The sequence below is a fragment of the Oncorhynchus mykiss genome, chromosome 18 (assembly GCF_057628025.1).
Source record: "Oncorhynchus mykiss isolate SJ-2025 chromosome 18, ASM5762802v1, whole genome shotgun sequence".
In the NCBI taxonomy this organism is placed as follows: domain Eukaryota; kingdom Metazoa; phylum Chordata; class Actinopteri; order Salmoniformes; family Salmonidae; genus Oncorhynchus; species Oncorhynchus mykiss.
Genome location: NC_143039.1, coordinates 73,943,622 through 73,965,544, shown reverse-complemented (window position 1 = coordinate 73,965,544; position 21,923 = coordinate 73,943,622). Strand labels below are relative to the sequence as shown.

Here is a 21,923-nt window from a genome sequence, read left to right as displayed (position 1 = left end):
TCTAGCTTGATTTGAAATCACGGCCCAGGGAGACTACGGACATAATCCCAGGGAGTTCAGATACATTTTTCTCAGGTTATCAACATTTGGTTGGCCAATAGTCATAAAATACTGTCCTCCATTTGTCTAAATATGCTTGCTGAGGCACCTCAATTGATCTCTAGGCTCTTCTAATCTGGATTGTAAAAGTAATCAGACCAGACTGTTTATGAAACAGGAAGCAAGATAGGGCAGGAAGTCAACAGGATAAAGAGTGGACTGGAAAAGGAAGTGGGGAGGGATAACCGAGCCTGGATTACGTTCCAAATGACACCCTATATAGCCCATAGGGCTCTGGTCTAAAGTAGTGCACTATATAGGGAATAGGGTTCTGGTCTAAAGTAGTGCACTATATAGGGAATAGGGTACCATAGGGTTCTGGTCTAAAGTAGTGCACTATATAGGGAATAGGGTACCATAGGGTTCTGGTCTAAAGTAGTGTACTATATAGGGAATAGGCCATTTGGGACACAGAAGAGGTTACAGGCACAAGTGGGAAAAGATTGTGGGGAAAATAAATTTAAAAAAAAGGACCAAGAACAATAAGACACAAGATCCGTTCGGTCACTAGTCTGGAAAGCTGCTGCCAAATATCAAAATAGTCCGTTTTATTTGCAACGTATTAAAAGTTGAACACATCAGGCAGTGTTGTTTGTTTTCCACCATAAGGACATATGAATCAATCACCCCAGAACTAAATACAGTACATACATGTATCACCCATCATGTAAAATGAAGAAAAACAATCATAATCATTGGTTTTTCAACAAACCCTAACTGTCGAATACCACCGTTTGGAGAGGGCTCAAGTATAGTCAGCATCTACGTCTCAAATGGCCCTCTTCCCTTTCTAGGGAACGAGGTACCGTTTGGGATAAACCCAACGTCAACAGAATGTCACATACGATGTGTTAAATTGGTGCGCTGCATGGCAAATGTATGAACCTCTGACTGTCTGAAGAATCTCTTGCTAAATAAAATTTCCCAAAATAGCCTTCCCCCTCCCCACAAAAAAAAACATTAAATGAATAAACCAAATTTGACAATCATATTTATAATACTCAATTAATACCAGTCTAGCTAATATTTTGACCTCATTCATTCACTTTGAGTGAGTAGAATACTGCAAGTTCTTTTAAAGTAGAATGTAGACTACCAAATTGCACCCTATTGCCTATGGGCCCTGGTCAACAGTAGTGCACTAAATAGGGAAAAGGGTGCGATTTGGGATGTGACCAGAGAGGGGTTTGGCCTCTCCTTTAAAGACCTGGTGATACGGCGAACAAGACAAAAAGCTCATCTGAGTCCTCCCAATCAATCAATCAATCAATCAATCAATGTAATCAAACTTGTGGTTGTCCAGAACTTTAGAGTCAGTTTAAGACATTGTGTTGAACAGTAAACCTTTCCTAGATAAGCTCTAGCAGGAGAACAACCAAGCACTAAATGATTTCTTACTTTCTGTGAGAGACTTTGTGGTTTCACTCCCTGGGCTGTGCCCTGTGTTACACTGCATTCAGGTTCACTCATAAAACAAGGAGTGCCTTACTACTTCTACCACATGTCAAATCCCTTCACCCGCCAAGCCTGTCTGTTTGGTTTAGCTCCCGTTTCTTCATGTGACCTTGTTTTTCTTTGGTTTGAGAGGTCGTTTCTCAAGTCGGTCTTCGATACCATTCACACTACGTTCTGTCCGAACCGCTCAGCTCCAACTGACGTCGTACTTTGTCCATCCTTCAGGTGGGGTCAAGAAGACCCGTCGTCCACGGGACAGGAAGCTGACCACGCCCCTGTACCCTGCACGGGGAACCCCCGATTTCAAGTCATCCATAACCCCTAAGTTACGAGCCATGACTTTAAAACTCTCCCGGCTGGAATATTGCACCCGGTATGGACCCATTTCCTTCAAACCTCCCCCTTGTTGTAGCTCTTCTATTTTAACTAGGGGGGCGCTGTAAACCTCCTTCACAAAGTTCACGTCAAAGTTCTCCTTCATCAAGTAAGACAGATCATGTTTGGTGAAAGGCACAAAGTCAGTGTTGAGTTTAATATAACGCAGATACTGGTCAAAGAACTGACCCAAGCTGACACCCTTGCGTCCGAAGGTCATAGTTCTGGAGATCTCCGGGCGGATGCAGGAGCGCTCTTTACGCTGCTCGGGGTGACGCATCCAGTCGTCCCAGAAGGCCGTGGGCCACTTGGGTTCTAGTTCTGCCCAGACGTCCTTCAGCAGCATCCAGCCCAGCCCCGGGAAGAAGTCTGTCCTGTAGAGGAGGTCAGCCTTCCCAGGGTCCACCAGTCCTTCCCGGCCGTTGTCGTTCCAGGCAGACACACACCACAGGGTGGGGTCAGAGGTCAAGATGGGGTGCAGGGCGCGGAAGTACTCAAAGAAGTCCGGGGCCACCTGGACGGGACAGAGAAGCTTTGGATAAGTCATCTGTTTTACAGCAGGATAACTTGTCTTAGTACGTTTTTTCCTTCCAGTTATAAAAAAGGAATTACTCAGTAAATATCCTGCACCACTATTCGTAATTATGAACGCTCTAATCTGATCCCAGATCTGTTTCGTGCTATCGTGTCAACTATGCGTCACTCATTGTAATGCCAAACGATAACCAACACTACCAAACACGTTGGTTTCTGCTCGTCAACAATCGACTGGTTGTGAAAACGGCCTCTGCGGTACGAATCCATGCAATACAAGCCTAATGACAACCAAAAGGACAGGAACTTGATCAACAACCAATAGGAGCCTCAATGAATGAGAAGTTCAAAGTTCAATTAATACAATGCCAATAGTATGTCAACATGAAATGACTAACCGAAGCAAACATGATAAATGTGTGTTCGGGTTGGTGGTCACAATATGTAGAAAAGCAACTGCGGGAACAGTTACATAAGTGGACACAGTTCCCAGTACATTTTCCCCCCTCGGTTTCTCAATGTTTGATTTAAGGGAGCAAAGTTTAGCCTAGAAGCTTTTAACTGGTGACTCGTGTCCCCTAGCGCTGAAGACGTGGATGTTGATTAAGGCAGGCAGCCCCCCCCCCCCCCCCCCCCCCCCCCCCACGCACCTCTCTGAGTCAGAGGGGTTGGATTAAAAGAAGACATTTCAGTTGTACAACTGACTAGGTATCCCCCCCTTTTATGGTAACAACTCTGTTGATTTGGTCATTTCCTGTATCTCTCGTGACGAATTCTGCCGTCGCGGTTTGTTTCCAGACCATTTGTTCAGCCAGCTGGCAGTTTAATTTGACTAGTGTCTCAAATAGAACATGATCCCCCTATATAGTGCACTATTTTTGACTAGAGCCCTATGGGTCCTGTTTAAAAGATAGGGCTGCAGTATATAGGATGCCATTTGGGACACAGACCTGGTCTGAATTAAATGGGGGATGAGTGGGGCAGGATGGAGGGGTCTGTCTTCACACCCCACTCTGCCGGGTGTCAACGTGGTTAATCCACTAAATCAGTTCAAAAATCTGCTCGTCGGGGAACGCAAACCAGGATTACAAATGTCCACTGGCTCTGTCCCTACTGTGCACCCTTCTCTGTCCTCTCTGCCCATCTTGGTTCATCATGATTCATCTACTGGCTTGAGGTCAGTTCAGTGATCTAAACGGCCAGGATTGTGGGATCGATTCCCACTAAGGCCAGCCATACAAACAATGTATTCATGCTTGACTAAGTAGTTTTGGATAAAAGCGCCAGCTAAAATGATCCACAGATGTTTATAGAGGGCCCTTAATGATGGGCTTTACTGGGCCGAAACAGAACAGAGCCTACTGTGGCTAACCACTGGTCACACTAGACTAGTAATTACCCTAGTCCTTACCCTAGACCAATAGACTAGTCCTTACCCTAGACCAATAGACTAGTACTTACCCTAGACCAATAGACTAGTCCTTACCCTAGACCAATAGACTAGTCCTTACCCTAGATTAGTCCTTACCCTAGTCCTTACCCTAGACCAATAGACTAGTCCTTACCCTAGACTAGTCCTTACCCTAGACCAATAGACTAGTCCTTACCCTAGACTAGTAATTACCCTAGTCCTTACCCTAGACCAATAGACTAGCCCTTACCCTAGACTAGTCCTTACCCTAGACCAATAGACTAGTCCTTACCCTAGACCAATAGACTAGTCCTTACCCTAGACTAGTAATTACCCTAGTCCTTACCCTAGACCAATAGACTAGTCCTTACCCTAGACCAATAGACTAGTCCTTACCCTAGACCAATAGACTAGTCCTTACCCTAGACCAATAGACTAGTCCTTACCCTAGACCAATAGACTAGTCCTTACCCTAGACCAATAGACTAGTCCTTACCCTATACCAATAGACTAGTCCTTACCCTAGACCAATATACTAGTCCTTACCCTAGACTAGTCCTTACCCTAGACCAATAGACTAGTCCTTACCCTAGACTAGTCCTTACCCTAGACCAATAGACTAGTCCTTACCCTAGACTAGTCCTTACCCTAGACTAGTAATTACCCTAGTCCTTACCCTAGACCAATAGACTAGTCCTTACCCTAGACCAATAGACTAGTCCTTACCCTAGACCAATAGACTAGTCCTTACCCTAGACCAATAGACTAGTCCTTACCCTAGACCAATAGACTAGTCCTTACCCTAGACCAATAGACTAGGCCTTACCCTAGACCAATAGACTAGGCCTTACCCTAGACCAATAGACTAGTCCTTACCCTAGACCAATAGACTAGTCCTTACCCTAGACTAGTCCTTACCCTAGACCAATAGACTAGTCCTTACCCTAGACTAGTCCTTACCCTAGACCAATAGACTAGTCCTTACCCTAGACTAGTCCTTACCCTAGACTAGTCCTTACCCTAGACCAATAGACTAGTCCTTACCCTAGACTAGTAATTACCCTAGTCCTTACCCTAGACCAATAGACTAGTCCTTACCCTAGACCAATAGACTAGTCCTTACCCTAGACCAATAGACTAGTCCTTACCCTAGACCAATAGACTAGTCCTTACCCTAGACCAATAGACTAGTCCTTACCCTAGACCAATAGACTAGTCCTTACCCTAGACCAATAGACTAGTCCTTACCCTAGACTAGTAATTACCCTAGTCCTTACCCTAGACCAATAGACTAGTCCTTACCCTAGACCAATAGACTAGTCCTTACCCTAGACCAATAGACTAGTCCTTACCCTAGACCAATAGACTAGTCCTTACCCTAGACCAATAGACTAGTCCTTACCCTAGACCAATAGACTAGTCCTTACCCTATACCAATAGACTAGTCCTTACCCTAGACCAATAGACTAGTCCTTACCCTAGACTAGTCCTTACCCTAGACCAATAGACTAGTCCTTACCCTAGACTAGTCCTTACCCTAGACCAATAGACTAGTCCTTACCCTAGACTAGTCCTTACCCTAGACTAGTAATTACCCTAGTCCTTACCCTAGACCAATAGACTAGTCCTTACCCTAGACCAATAGACTAGTCCTTACCCTAGACCAATAGACTAGTCCTTACCCTAGACCAATAGACTAGTCCTTACCCTAGACCAATAGACTAGTCCTTACCCTAGACCAATAGACTAGGCCTTACCCTAGACCAATAGACTAGTCCTTACCCTATACCAATAGACTAGTCCTTACCCTAGACCAATAGACTAGTCCTTACCCTAGACTAGTCCTTACCCTAGACCAATAGACTAGTCCTTACCCTAGACTAGTCCTTACCCTAGACCAATAGACTAGTCCTTACCCTAGACTAGTCCTTACCCTAGACTAGTCCTTACCCTAGACCAATAGACTAGTCCTTACCCTAGACTAGTAATTACCCTAGTCCTTACCCTAGACCAATAGACTAGTCCTTACCCTAGACCAATAGACTAGTCCTTACCCTAGACCAATAGACTAGTCCTTACCCTAGACCAATAGACTAGTCCTTACCCTAGACCAATAGACTAGTCCTTACCCTAGACCAATAGACTAGTCCTTACCCTAGACCAATAGACTAGTCCTTACCCTAGACCAATAGACTAGTCCTTACCCTAGACCAATAGACTAGTCCTTACCCTAGACCAATAGACTAGTCCTTACCTTACCCTAGTCCTTACCCTAGACCAATAGACTAGTCCTTACCCTAGACTAGTCCTTACCCTAGACTAGTAATTACCCTAGTCCTTACCCTAGACCAATAGACTAGTCCTTACCCTAGACTAGTAATTACCCTAGTCCTTACCCTAGACCAATAGACTAGTCCTTACCCTAGACTAGTAATTACCCTAGTCCTTACCCTAGACCAATAGACTAGTCCTTACCCTAGACTAGTAATTACCCTAGTCCTTACCCTAGACCAATAGACTAGTCCTTACCCTAGACTAGTAATTACCCTAGTCCTTACCCTAGACTAGTAATTACCCTAGTCCTTACCCTAGACTAGTAATTACCCTAGTCCTTACCCTAGACTAGTAATTACCCTAGTCCTTACCCTAGACTAGTAATTACCCTAGTCCTTACCCTAGACTAGTAATTACCCTAGTCCTTACCCTAGACTAGTAATTACCCTAGTCCTTACCCTAGACCAGTAATTACCCTAGTCCTTACCCTAGACCAATAGACTAGTCCTTACCCTAGACCAATAGACTAGTCCTTACCCTAGACTAGTCCTTACCCTAGACTAGTCCTTACCCTAGACTAGTAATTACCCTAGTCCTTACCCTAGACCAATAGACTAGTCCTTACCCTAGACTAGTAATTACCCTAGTCCTTACCCTAGACCAATAGACTAGTCCTTACCCTAGACTAGTAATTACCCTAGTCCTTACCCTAGACTAGTAATTACCCTAGTCCTTACCCTAGACTAGTAATTACCCTAGTCCTTACCCTAGACTAGTAATTACCCTAGTCCTTACCCTAGACTAGTAATTACCCTAGTCCTTACCCTAGACTAGTAATTACCCTAGTCCTTACCCTAGACTAGTAATTACCCTAGTCCTTACCCTAGACTAGTAATTACCCTAGTCCTTACCCTAGACTAGTAATTACCCTAGTCCTTACCCTAGACTAGTAATTACCCTAGTCCTTACCCTAGACCAGTAATTACCCTAGTCCTTACCCTAGACCAATAGACTAGTCCTTACCCTAGACTAGTCCTTACCCTAGACTAGTAATTACCCTAGTCCTTACCCTAGACCAATAGACTAGTCCTTACCCTAGACTAGTAATTACCCTAGTCCTTACCCTAGACCAATAGACTAGTCCTTACCCTAGACTAGTAATTACCCTAGTCCTTACCCTAGACTAGTAATTACCCTAGTCCTTACCCTAGACTAGTAATTACCCTAGTCCTTACCCTAGACTAGTAATTACCCTAGTCCTTACCCTAGACTAGTAATTACCCTAGTCCTTACCCTAGACTAGTAATTACCCTAGTCCTTACCCTAGACTAGTAATTACCCTAGTCCTTACCCTAGACTAGTAATTACCCTAGTCCTTACCCTAGACTAGTAATTACCCTAGTCCTTACCCTAGACCAGTAATTACCCTAGTCCTTACCCTAGACCAATAGACTAGTCCTTACCCTAGACCAATAGACTAGTCCTTACCCTAGACCAATAGACTAGTCCTTACCCTAGACCAATAGACTAGTCCTTACCCTAGACCAATAGACTAGTCCTTACCCTAGACCAATAGACTAGTCCTTACCCTAGACCAATAGACTAGTCCTTACCCTAGACCAATAGACTAGTCCTTACCCTAGACCAATAGACTAGTCCTTACCCTAGACCAATAGACTAGTCCTTACCCTAGACCAATAGACTAGTCCTTACCCTAGACCAATAGACTAGTCCTTACCCTAGACCAATAGACTAGTCCTTACCCTAGACCAATAGACTAGTCCTTACCCTAGACCAATAGACTAGTCCTTACCCTAGACCAATAGACTAGTCCTTACCCTAGACCAATAGACTAGTCCTTACCCTAGACCAATAGACTAGTCCTTACCCTAGACCAATAGACTAGTCCTTACCCTAGATTAGTCCTTACCCTAGTCCTTACCCTAGACCAATAGACTAGTCCTTACCCTAGACTAGTAATTACCCTAGTCCTTACCCTAGACCAATAGACTAGTCCTTACCCTAGACTAGTCCTTACCCTAGACCAATAGACTAGTCCTTACCCTAGACCAATAGACTAGTCCTTACCCTAGACTAGTAATTACCCTAGTCCTTACCCTAGACCAATAGACTAGCCCTTACCCTAGACTAGTCCTTACCCTAGACCAATAGACTAGTCCTTACCCTAGACCAATAGACTAGTCCTTACCCTAGACCAATAGACTAGTCCTTACCCTAGACTAGTAATTACCCTAGTCCTTACCCTAGACCAATAGACTAGCCCTTACCCTAGACTAGTCCTTACCCTAGACCAATAGACTAGTCCTTACCCTAGACTAGTCCTTACCCTAGACCAATAGACTAGTCCTTACCCTAGACCAATAGACTAGTCCTTACCCTAGACCAATAGACTAGTCCTTACCCTAGACCAATAGACTAGTCCTTACCCTAGACCAATAGACTAGCCCTTACCCTAGACTAGTCCTTACCCTAGACCAATAGACTAGCCCTTACCCTAGACCAATAGACTAGTCCTTACCCTAGACCAATAGACTAGTCCTTACCCTAGACCAATAGACTAGTCCTTACCCTAGATTAGTCCTTACCCTAGTCCTTACCCTAGACCAATAGACTAGTCCTTACCCTAGACTAGTAATTACCCTAGTCCTTACCCTAGACCAATAGACTAGTCCTTACCCTAGACTAGTCCTTACCCTAGACTAGTCCTTACCCTAGACTAGTCCTTACCCTAGACTAGTCCTTACCCTAGTCCTTACCCTAGTCCTTACCCTAGTCCTTACCCTAGTCCTTACCCTAGTCCTTACCCCAGTCCTTACCCCAGTCCTTACCCCAGTCCTTACCCCAGTCCTTACCCCAGTCCTTACACCAGTCCTTACCCTAGACCAGTCCTTACCCTAGACCAGTCCTTACCCTAGACCAGTCCTTACCCTAGACCAGTCCTTACCCTAGACCAATAGACTAGTCCTTACCCTAGACCAATAGACTAGTCCTTACCCTAGACCAATAGACTAGTCCTTACCCTAGACCAGTCCTTACCCTAGACCAGTCCTTACCCTAGACCAATAGACTAGTCCTTACCCTAGACCAATAGACTAGTCCTTACCCTAGACCAATAGACTAGTCCTTACCCTAGACCAGTCCTTACCCTAGACCAATAGACTAGTCCTTACCCTAGACCAGTGGATCCCAAACTTTTTATAGTCCGATACCCCTTCAAACATTCAACCTCCAGCTGCGTACCCCCTCTAGCACCAGGGTCAGCTGTACCCCCTCTAGCACCAGGGTCAGCGCACTCTCAAATGTCGTTTTTTGCCATCATTGTAAGCCTGCCAAACACTATGACACATTTTTTTTAAACATAAGAATGAGTGAGTTTGTCACAACCCGGCTTGTTGGAAGTGACAAAGAGCTCTTACAGTGACTTGCGAAAGGATTCACCCCCCTTGGCATTTTTCCTATTTTGTTGCCTTACAACCTGGAATTAAAATAGATTTTTGGGGGGTTTGTATCATTTGATTTACACAACTTGCACTTTGAAGATGCAGCATATTTTTCATTGTGAAACAGACAAGAAATAAGACAAAACACAGAACTTGAGCGTGCAAAACTATTCACCCCCCCCCCCCCCCCCCCAAAAAAAAAGTCAATATTTTGTAGAGCCACCTTTTGCAGCAATTACAGCTGCTAGTCTCTTGTGGTATGTCTCTATAAAACTTGGCACATCTAGCCACTGGGATTTTTGCCCATTTTTCAAGGCAAAACTGCTCCAGCTCCTTCAAGTTGGTTGGGTTCCGCTGGAGAACTGCAATCTTTAAGTCACACCACAGATTCTCAATTGCACACACACTGAGATCATGTGACACTTAAATAGTCCACCTGTGTGCAGTCTAACTAATTATGTGACTCCTGAAGGTAATTGGTTGCACCAGATCTTATTGAGGGCTTCATAGTAAAGGGGGTGAATACATATGCACACACCACTTTCCTGCTTAGAGTTTCTGAATATATATATTTTTTTTCATTTCACTTCACTTCACCAATTTGGACTATTTTGTGTCTGTCCATTACATGAAATCCAAATAAAAATACATTTAAAATGTCAGGTTGTAATGGAACAAAATAGAAAAAACGCCAAGGGGGATGAATACTTTAGCAAGGCACTGTATCGGGGCGGCAGGGTAGCCTAGTGGTTAGAGCGTTGGCCTAGTAACCGTCGTTCTGCCCCTGAACAGGCAGTTAACCCACTGTTCCTAGGCCGTCAATGAAAATAAGAATTTGTTCTTAACTGACTTGCCTAGTTAAATAAAAAAATCATTGCATAGTGCAGAAAACACACGAGTTAACCATTTGTTTTCACTGTAGTGTCCAAAACGTCTTTCAAGCGGTCAGGTTTTCCTTTGGCAGCAAGAGCCTCTCGGTGGATGCTGCAGTGTACCCAAGTGGCGTCGGGAGCAACTGCTGGCATGCGCGTTACCACTCCACTATGTCTCCCTGTCATGGCTTTTGCACCATCAGTACAGATACCGACACATCTTGACCACCAAAGTCCATTTGATGTCACAAAGCTGCCCAGTACTTTAAAAATATCCTGTCCTGGTTTCCAGAAGAGAAATGTCTTCCTTAAATTGACCACCCATAACCGTAACGGACATATACCAGGAGCTGTGCCAGGCCCGCCACGCATGTTGACTCATCCAGCTGGAACTCATATAATTCACTGACTTGTTTTGAAAGAATTACTGCTTCGCACACATCTCCTGCCATGTCACTGATATGTTGTGAAACAGTGTTGTTTGATGAAGTCATTGTATCGTTTTTTTGGGGCCTTTTCCCCCCAGCATTGTCCCAGCCATATCCGTGACAGCAGGAAGGATTAAGTCCTCCACAATAGTATGGTGCTTGCCTGTCCTAGCCACTCGGTAGCTCACCATATAAGACGCTTCTAGCCCCTTCTTATTAATGGCATCTGTTGCTTTTATACATGTCTTGCTACTCGAAAGTTGTCTTTATTCTCGCTCAAAAAACTCCCGTGGCTTATTTTTCAAAATGTGCAGACATTTTAGGAACAAAACGTGATAAGACTGAAGGTTACCTGCGAGAGAGTAACGGTTAATGTGATTGGATGAGTAAACGGTTAGTGTGATTGGATGAGTAACGGTTAATGTGATTGGATGAGTAACGGTTAGTGTGATTGGATGAGTAAACGTTAATGTGATTGGATGAGAAACGGTCGATGTGATTGGATGAGAAACGGTCAATGTGATTGGATGAGTAACGGTTAATGTGATTGGATGTTCATTATTTGACTAGTCTACCTGTATTTGACATTGTTGTTATTTCGCTCAACACTAGATGGTTGAATTTTATTTTTGGCAGTGAAACGAGGCTACTCAGGCGAGGGAAAAAAAAACCTCAAAGATGTATAGCCCCCGTGGGAAAATATAAAATGTACTGTTTGAAAATGTGAATATTTATTTATTTGTTTTAATATTTTTTATTTTAATCACATTTTATTTGGCATACCCCCGACGGCATTGCCCTAGACCAATAAACTATTTTTTTATTTTTTTATTTTACCTTTATTTAACCAGGCAAGTCAGTTAAGAACAAATTCTTATTTTCAATGACGGCCTGGGAACAGTGGGTTAACTGCCTGTTCAGGGGCAGAACGACAGATTTGTACCTTGTCAGCTCGGGGGTTTGAACTCACAACCTTCCGGTTACTAGTCCAACGCTCTAACCACTAGGCTACCCTGCCGCCCCAACTAGTGGTGGGAGGCCATAAAAATAAATCTTACGAAATGTGTAATGCAAAAGCTATGTTTTAGGTTATCCCAGTGAAAGTGCTGTGCAAATGAGGGACATATTAGGATCAACTTTTATCATCATTATTATTATTATCCCAAATGTCAATGTGAGCCAGATGGAATTAAATACTTTCCCATAACACCCTATGGAATGTGCTGCGCAGGCAGATAGAAGGCATATTCTGCCCGTTGCGGGCGGGGGTGGAGCGGGGGTGTTAAAGCTCAGTGCTGCAAACGGAGCACTTCGTGTTTTGGTTGTAGGCCACAGGGTCGTCGTTCCCTTAAAGAAATGGCGGTTCTGGGAATAACACCGGGGCTGGGTGTTGGCAGTGCAACTAAAATACAGCAGTGGGTTCATCACTTAGGCCTCGTTGATGAATCTAGTGCTGCTTTATACGAATACTAAACTGACCAACAGGCTTTGAGGTTAGAGTGTCCGCACCGGAGGTTGGGAGTTCGATTCCCAGCCGAGTCATACCAAAAGGTTGTAAAAAAATAAAAATAAATGGGACCCAATGCCCTGCGATACACTAGTGTTCTGTTGTAAAAATGGGACCCAATGCCCTGCGATACACTAGTGTTCTGTCCAGGGGGTGTACTGTACATCAAGGTGCTTCATGCTCCAGAAAACAGGAGAAAGACAAGCTCATGCAAGGCTACTACATACTTCTATTGCTAGCTAGCTGCACTTTAAATCCATTCCTCAATTACAGTGCATGCAGACAAGTGGTGTATAGATTTCAGTTACTGTTCACTTACCTCCAAGTCATCTTCCACGATCACCACGGTGGAGTGAGAGAGTGTGTCGAACACCTGGTTGAGGGCCCAGCGGTAGTGTCTGGCAATCTTATAGTAACCCTGGAACTTCCTGTGCTCTGGCCGTACACGGATGTCCGAGTGGTCTGGTTGGCTAATGTGGGTCACCTGACTGCCATACGAGCCAATCACACGGGCCGTCTCAGCATGGCCGCAGTCCTGGCTAACTATGATTGGATAGAGCTCTGCAGAGGGGCGGTATTGGATCAATTTGTCAAGACTCCTTTTCACGGTCACCCTGTCACAAGCAATAACCAATATGGGAATGACAACTTGTGGGCTGGTGACAGTTACTTCCAATTTGGTGTAGTTCAGTTCTTTTATGTCATTGTCCGGTTGTGTGTCTACTTTAAGGTCTGGGACTGCTGCAACAATAAATTCCTGTTTATTTTTTTCTTGACTTGGGTCCTTGTTCTCTGAATCGTCCTTTGGAGGTACTGGAGGCAACTGTGGCGGCGGTTTGTGTTCCTCCTTATTTTCTACCTTCCCTCCATCCGTCTGTCTTCTTCCCATCCCTCTCCTCTTTTCCCACAGTGACCTGTGACTCTGAATCTGCTTCAGAAGTTCCTTCTGGGTCTCGAGTTCCGATTCTACCTCCTCGGCCAATCGGATCACCTCACCAGCCAGATTAGTCCCACCCCCTTTTCTTTTGGCCACTCCCCACTCTTCCCTTCCCCCTGGCTCAGCCCCTCCCCCCTCCCCGAGTCGACCAATGGGAGGCCGTCCCCAAAGGAAAAGGAGAAGCAAGCCATTGCAGGCGACGAATAGGAAAGCTCCACACAAGATAAGGGAACCTCTCTTGCGAACCATGGCCCAATGACATCAGAGGATAGACTGCAGTGAGGAAAATAAAATGGCGGAGGGGGGACAGAGTTGAAATGACAACAGCCAATAGGGTCCAAATCAATCACAAAGATGAGAAAGAGAAGACGTCCAATAGAGGTGGAGAGAACAGTGGTCTGATCACGTGATCCTTACTGCTCATCCAATCATTGAGTCTGATCGATAACATGACAGGAGAATGATCCAGAACCTCTATTGCAGAGACGTGAGTATTAACCCAGTGTGTTGTTGTATCGGTTTGGCTCTCCTCCATGAAACAGTGGGACAGGAGAGTGAGTTGGGGCAAGAGGAAATTGAGAAAAACAGGGGGAAAGGGGTGTTTGGATAAGAGAACCAGGGTCACGTTGGGGTGGAGGGGCTGACAGTCCTTGACATTATCCCTCAGCCATCATCCTGAAACAGATGACAGAAAAACTGTTAGCATCAATTCAGTACATTTCTGAAACAAACAAGCACGATATGATCCAAGACATTAGTGCCTCCTAGACGAGTGTATTTCTGGACAGATTAGGTTATTACTGGAGTTCTATCATCTAGAAATCGCTGACTGTCATTGAGCAGAATCAGAACAAGACCCAAACTGTTCATTGGGAGATGGTCCAACCACGAATCTTGCGGCTGTTGCCTCATCATCGCTCACCAGTGTCACCATAAAACTATTTTGTGTGTTGAGCCTATGAATCAAGCTGTAATCAAGCTGTGCTAATGAATCACGCTGTGAGGTTGAGTACGGCAACAGCTTCATTTTCACTACCCTTCTTAAGATCACTGTACAGCTGAACGTATCAACCATGTTATGCACCCGTCGGGGGACAGGACATCCCGTCGGGCCGAGTATCACAGGGGGACAGGACATCCCGTCGGGCCGAGTATCACAGGGGGACAGGACATCCCGTCGGGCCGAGTATCACAGGGGGACAGGACATCCCGTCGGGCCGAGTATCACAGGGGGACAGGACATCCCGTCGGGCCGAGTATCACAGGGGGACAGGACATCCCGTCGGGCCGAGTATCACAGGGGGACAGGACATCCCGTCGGGCCGAGTATCACAGGGGGACAGGACATCCTGTCGGCACAAATTCAAGCTGAAGTACTTCTGCAGACTGTCGTCGTGGCGTTTGGTGTTGAACCCAACTGTTAGCCTAATGTCCAGAAACCTAAGCTAAAACCATCCTTTTCTATTCAATTGAGATTTGAAAAGCCTGTTAACAGTAACCAGAGGATCCCTTTTCAAATAATTTAACATGGGATAACACACACACACTAATTCATATATAGGATGGACATATACACACGCAAGTATGTGGACACCCCTCAAATAAGTGGATTCAGAAACGGGTGTGGCTGAAGGTGTATAAAAATCAAGCACACCGCCATGCAATCTCCATAGACAAACACTGGCAGAAGAATGAAAGTCACTGAGCTATTCAGTAAGGCCAATGTGGCACTGTCATAGGATGCCACCTTTCCAACAGGACAGTTGTCATATTTCTGCCCTGCTAGAGCTGCACCGGTCAGCTGTAAGTGCTGTTATTGTGAAGAGGAAACGTCTAGGAGCAACAACGGCTCAGCTGTGAAGTGGTAGGCCACACAAGCTAACCGAACGGGAATGCCGATTGCTGAAGCAACACTCACTACTGAATTCCAAACTGCCTCTGGAAGAAAAGTCAGCACAAGAACTGTTTGTCGGGAGCGTCATGAAATGGGTTTCCCATGGCCGAGCAGCCGCACACAAGCCTAAGATAAGCATGCGCAATGCCAAGCGTCAGCTGGATTGGTGTAAAGCTCGCCACCATTGGACTGGAGCAGTGGAAACGCATTCTCTGGAGTGATGAATCACGATCTAGCAGTCCGACAAACTAATCTGGGTTTGGCGGATGCCAGGAGAACTCTACCTGCCCGAATGCAGAACACCAACTGTAAAGTTAAGTGGAGGAAGAATAATGGTCTGGGGTGGTTTTTCATGGTTTGGGCCCCTTAGTTCCAGCAAAGGGAAATAATAAGGCGACAGCATACAATGATTCTAGATGATTCTGAGCTTCAAACTTTGTGGCAACAGTTTGGGGAAGACCCTAGTGGTTAGAGCATTGTGCCAGTAACTGAAAGGTTGCTGGATCGAATCCCTGACAAGGTAATAATCTGTCGTTCTGCTCCTGAGCAAGGCAGTTAACGCACTGTTCCCCGGGTGCCGAAGACATGGATGTCGATTAAGGCAGCCCCCCACACCACTCTGATTGAGGGGTTGGGTTAAATGCGGAAGACACATTTCAGTTGTACAACTAACTAGGCACCCCCCATTCAGCATGACAATGCCCCCGTGCAGGGTAGGCTAGTGGTTAGAGCATTGGACTAGTACCTTAAAGGTTGTAAGTTCAAATCCCCAATCCTCAAATCTGTCATTCTGCCCTTGAACAGGCAGTTAACCCACTGTTCCTAGGCCGTCATTGAAAATAAGAATTTGTTCTTAACTGCCTAGTTAAATAAAGGTAAAATATATATTTTTTTAAAGCGAGGTCCATACAGAAATGGTTTGTTGAGATTGATGTGGAAGAACTTGATTGGCCTACACAGAGCCCTGACCTCAACCCTATTGAACACCTTTGGGTTGAATTGGAAGACAGACATGGGGGAAGAGGTACTGAGAACACTGTATCTAGCAGACAGAGAGACATGAGGGAACAGGTGCTGTCCTTTTCTATTCACGTCAAACTTGGTGCTAAACCACGCCCACGGGTAACCTAGCAACATTCAAATCCGTGCTGATTGGTCAGAGTGAGAAGTAAAGGAGGAAGAACGCCAGAGAGGGAATCCCCACCAAAAACAGAAAAACATTGCCATCCATACTTCGCCATTTTACCGAATTTGGTTATGAAGTTGCATTAAACTATGTAGCATTTTAGTGACTGATTAAATAAAGTTTAAATAAAATACCAAATTAATTTCAGCCAGCCTAACCACACTAAGTTATCTAAAGTGTTTTGAGATACTTACCTTCATGACATTTGTGGTAGTTGGACACTGAATGAGATGCTGTATAACTAGCTTTCGCTGAATGGGCAAAGATATAGCTAACATTACATTGATTGTCAGTAATAGTGACTCAATGGAGCTATCTTATAGAGAGAGGTACGTTACCTTTTTAGTTGAACTTAATTCAAAACGAGGCCAAGAAACAGGTAACCGCGGCCGGTATAACAAACCGCTCCGTTCGTGGGGAATTTATCTCGAGCGTTGTTCCCTCGCTCACAGCGAACGTTCCGAACTCTGACCAATCAGCGCGGCTTTGACTGTTGCTAGGTTACCCGTGGGCGTGGTTTTACGCCAAGTTTTGACATGGGTAGAAATGACGCGCAACAGTTACCGAAAACATTGCATCTAAGCAGACGGATAGACATAGGGAAGAAGGTGTCGATTTGGATAAGGGGATCGATTGAGTCCAGGGTAGGGTGGGGGTAGCCCCCCTACAGTACACTGTATATCCTAACAGGAGACTTTCAAGGTGTCTAAACCAGTTACAGGTGGTAACAATAATCTTGTAAGCATTGCAATCGGACTAAGTACAAACTAATTTAGAGTAGATGTCCTGGTCTGGTTGAATAATGTGATACTGAATCCTACACAAACTTTAAAATCTGTACTCCATATGTTCATGGTTGAAAAGCTAGGCTAAAAAGGACTATATTTACTTTTGACTTTCAGGAAATGTATATCGTTGAGGTAATTGGTGAGCCTCATTTCCTGGGTGCTCAAAAACAACAAATTCAACAGAGTTGGAGAGGCTAATCTACCCATCTCACCCTGGGACACCAAGAGCTACAGTAAATCTAATCCAGTTGATCCTCACTAGAACACACACAATGTTAACATTACATCAGAAACACATGGCTTTAAACACGTAGACAGTTATAGGGTGAGTGAACTACGGAATTAAGCAGTTTAGGGAAAAAAGAGAAAAAAGGAGGTACTGCACTAGAGGTTTTGGGGTTCGGGGACAGATGAGTAGACAGCATAGACTTGTGGGTAGACAAACAGTTAAGAGGGAGAGAGGGTAATAACTTGACAATCTATGGTAGCATTGTAAGAGACAAGTTACACAAAAGCCAAACGAGAAAGTCAGGTTTGAAAGGAGGTGCCAAAGGGTGTGAAAAGTATTGTTCTACGGTACCTGAAGCAGAGCTGTCTAGTTCTCCCAGTATCTCTTTCAACACATCAGAAAGTTTAAAGGACAACGAAGGGGGTGGGAGAAAATGAGGAATGGGGGGGGGGGGAATTGTTGCTCACCGTCACGAACAGAGGCATTTGAAACGCCAACCTCCCCTCCCTCCCTCCCTCACTGAAACGTGTAAGTACATGGTAGGTTAAAACTCAAATTAGAAGGTCGAAGTTCAACTAAAAAAAGACTAGCCTTACTGGAATCAGGTTTGTTATTAAAGTAAATGTGTGTCTTGGAGAAGAGTTGCCTACTAAATAACTGGTCATCGGTATTTAAGAAAAGCAAGTTGAAGCCAGTCAAGACAACTGAACTGTATCCGTGTCGCTTAACTACTATTGTTTTGACAGCTAGCTACATTGTAGTTCGACTATCGTTTGCCTGTAAGAGCCATTTGAGACAACTACACAGCAAAAACTTGGCAAACGTAATTTCAAAATTAACAATCTAATATTAGAAAATGCCTACAATAGTTTGAATAAAACGTTGTGAACAACTTACAACTATTTTATCATTTTGTTACATGACCAAGACTGAATGTCTGCACATCATTGCAACCACAAGTTGAGTTAAATGTTTGGAAATTGCAATACTTGAAGATCTCCATATCAATGGACGTCAGTTAGCTTACATCCTAGCTAGCCAAGCAAGCAATTGACCTTTTCATAAATCAAATGTTAGCGAGCTTGTTCCATAACGACCTAGCCGTGAGCTAGGATGTAACTTGATCAAGCTAGCTTCAGACAGCTAACGTTAGCTAAGCAAGAGTACAATTTCCACCTCACCTTTTGTAATTTGCCCCGGTAGGACGTGTTGCTTGCTATCTGGAAAGCCAGTTTGGATGTCGAAGAATGGTTTCAGTTGATCGGCTTCACTCACTTTAATTCCTCTCCGTTTTGCCCACCAGTGTCAGTGCCTCACTGCATGTCCAGTCCACATTTCCTCCCCTCTTTGGATCCGACATTTAGCTAGATGTGTTCAATTGATTTATTTATCAACATAGGAATTCACCGAGACTTGCGATATGCATCGTCCTTTTCACCACTGTTCTCCTACCAATTCGTCCAAGCCAGTATGTGTGTTTCACTGGCTCTTGACCGTATTTTTCATTTGACACCACCGAATTTTACACGCTCCATACTACTTCCGGATTGACTCGTTAAGCAAGGCCACGCCCCCTTGTCATGGCTAGAAGGGATCCAGCTTTTGTCAAGTGAACGGTAAAAGTGTCTTATTGTTTTTAATTTTACATAACCCTAACCATTTTCCTTACCTTAATTATCTTTACCTGCTGCGTAAATTCTAACCTGCTGCGAAAAGTCAAATTTGACGTTAATCTGACAAAAGCTGTATCCTTTCTAACTTCCGCTTTCATCCTCGTCCCCTGTTCAATTTTCCCTAGCAACAAAGTGCCATGACAACCGTGATAAGGGCGGTGGCGCTCCGGCGAAATTGGCCATTTTTCTGCTATCTGGGGTGTATTCATGACGTCTTGCAAAGGAAACCGTTTACCGTTTAAGAACCAAACAGCAAGAAAGTAAAACGGGGAGACCTACCTTTTTATAGTTGGAAAATGTTTTCACTTTGAACATTTTGCAACAGACGGAACGTTTTGTAACGTCATTGGCGTAATGAATGCACCCCTGTTGTGACTGTGGTCAGCAAGCAAGTAGGCCAAAGACAGTACCACAGAACAATGAGACAGATTTCACTGGATGTATAAATATGAAGCATCCGTTTGGCGTTTCCACTCACTGCCAAATATGGTAATGAGAGGAAGCCAACTGGCGCCCAGTCGGAGAAGTTGGATTCTGTCCTACATTCTGCAAATTTTTCTCATCGATGAAACATTTGATCTCAATACAGTTCTGTTTCCCAAACTAGAATTTGTTATGCATATAGTGGACTAAGATTTGTAAACTTCCGCCTTTGTCAAAGTTTTTTCAAAGCGCGTTTAGGAGTTCAAAGTCGAATTGAAATATTGCACACGCGAATTTCAGGAGTAAGTGTTTCCTAATGGCAATATGCAGATATTTTCTAGAACGGGACAAGTGGATCTCGCTAGATCTGCCCACCTCCTTGCTTGATCTGCCCACTATGACTCATCTGTTCCCTTTGGAAACGACAAGCTGTGATCCATCTTGGTTTAGTTATACAAATTCTTGACAGTACAGTTCGAAGATGGGGGATTTCTATTGGAGAAGCAGTTTCTGCCTATCACACTTCGGGATTCCATAGCGAAATTGTCTAGCTGAGCTCATGCGTACAAACACAGCAGGGTCTGAAGGTCGTCTCAGGCCGAACATGTGCATGCCGTAAAAAATCAAAGCCACGCATTCGAGATAGTTGTTTTTGACGAAAATGAAAACGCGTGACACTTTCACGAAGTTGGAGTAATAACATGTTCAACTACTTAAGACATTGGCTTGAATCTATAGGTTATGCCTTTTAGATTTCGAGAAAATTAACTAAGGAAGAATTGTTCTCTTCTCAAACGCTGTTTCGCAGACATTTCCGGAAGTCTCGCGATGTTGTGCCTCTGAGTTTAGAAACTCAGCGGAGTTGCCAACAACTGCCCACAGAATAGAATTATAAGTGTATGTATGTCCCTTAAGGTCCTTGTGTAATATGCTATTGTACCCCCTAGCTCAATTGTCCATAGTATATATATATTTTTTTTAAGTTGCTAGTCATAAACCCCACACATTTCGACTATTGATCTTCTTAATATGTGATTTTAAGCTGCTTTATTTTAGGGGTTTAGTGAAGGTGGATCATTTTTTTACCCTTAAGACAAGGGAGTATAACCTAACCTCCACCACACTGCTAGTTTATGCCTTACCCTAACCTTAAATGAAGACCAAAAGGCACATTTTTTGTTTTCATGAATGTTTACTATACGTCAAATTTTGACTGCAACTAGTGAAATCGGGAAACAGACAGATACAGCTTTGGCAATGTAAACATATGTTTCACATGTCAATAAAGCACTTTGCATTTAATTGAATTCAAAGGAGCTTTGACGGAGATTTTAGAAAAGGAGTTAAGAATCCCAGTGGAAAATGTATGGAGTAAGGTACAACGCTCCTCCCAGCAGACTGTCGACCAATCGCGTCCACGCCATGCGATCCCGCGTTCACGTGCTATTCGGAACTAGGAAGCTCAGTTGCGCAAACCCACATTTTCATCAGCTGTCCGGGTGGCTGGTCTCAGACGATCCTGCAAGAAGCCAGATGTGGAGGTCCTGGGCTGGCGTGGTTACACGTGGTCTGCGGTTGTGAGGCTGGTTGGACGTACTGCCAAATTCTTTAAAACGATTTTGGATGGGGCTTCTGGTAGAGAAAGGAACATTATATTCTCTGGAAACAGCTCTGGTGGACATTCCTGCAGTCAGCATGCCAATTGTACGATCCCTCAAAATGTGAGACATCTGTGGCATTGTGTTGTGACAAAACTGCACATTTTAGAGTGGGCTTTTATTGTCCCCAGCACAAGGTGCACCTGTATAATGATCATAATGTTTCATCAGCTTCTTGATATGCCACAGCTGTCAGGTGGATGGATTATCTTGGCAAAGGAGAAATGCTCACTAACAGGGATGTAAACAAGTTTGTGCACAAAATTCTAGAGAAATAAGCTTTCTGTACTGTACATATGGAAAATTTCAGGGATATTTTATTTCAGCTCATGAAACCAACACTTTTACATGTCGCATACATTTTTTTTGTGTTCTGTGTAATATTTGACTAAAACAATCATGTCAAACCTTTGCTTACATTTGTATACGATAACATATATCTCTCTATTATATGTGGGAATACTTTGGAACACATTTCTAAAATTAAAATAACTTGGAGATGATTTTCTGGTGTTTTATAGGCTTTTATGTAAAAAAAAAAAAAAAAAGTAAAACACTTTTGCTTGGAACCTGGGGGGCCCAAAAAAATCACCAGCGGGCCAAATTCGGCTGGGGAACCCTGGGATAGAGTATGCTGTTTTTATGATGACAGACAAGTGGTATTATTTGAATAATGTATTATTTTACATTCATGCCTATATGGCTTGACTCCAAGCAAG

The 21,923-nt window shown here is 44.0% G+C and overlaps 1 protein-coding gene across 2 annotated transcripts; it reads right to left on the bottom strand.

The window, feature by feature from the left end:
• Nucleotides 1-632: 632 nt before the first annotated feature.
• On the bottom strand, nucleotides 633-20,364 carry LOC110496720 (alpha-1,3-mannosyl-glycoprotein 2-beta-N-acetylglucosaminyltransferase). Of its 2 annotated transcripts, none has more exons than XM_021572755.3 (3): nucleotides 18,632-20,364; nucleotides 12,736-14,028; nucleotides 633-2,443 (listed from the first exon to the last, which is right to left on the bottom strand). In XM_021572755.3, exons 2-3 carry the CDS (start codon nucleotides 13,600-13,602, stop codon nucleotides 1,742-1,744), a joined length of 1,569 nt encoding a protein of 522 aa, XP_021428430.3. In that variant the 5' UTR covers nucleotides 13,603-14,028; nucleotides 18,632-20,364; the 3' UTR covers nucleotides 633-1,741. The 2 variants fall into 2 exon arrangements, with proteins under 2 accessions (XP_021428430.3, XP_021428431.3); XM_021572756.3 differs by lacking the exon at nucleotides 18,632-20,364 and adding an exon at nucleotides 17,802-17,978.
• Between the last annotated feature and the right edge of the window lie 1,559 nt (nucleotides 20,365-21,923).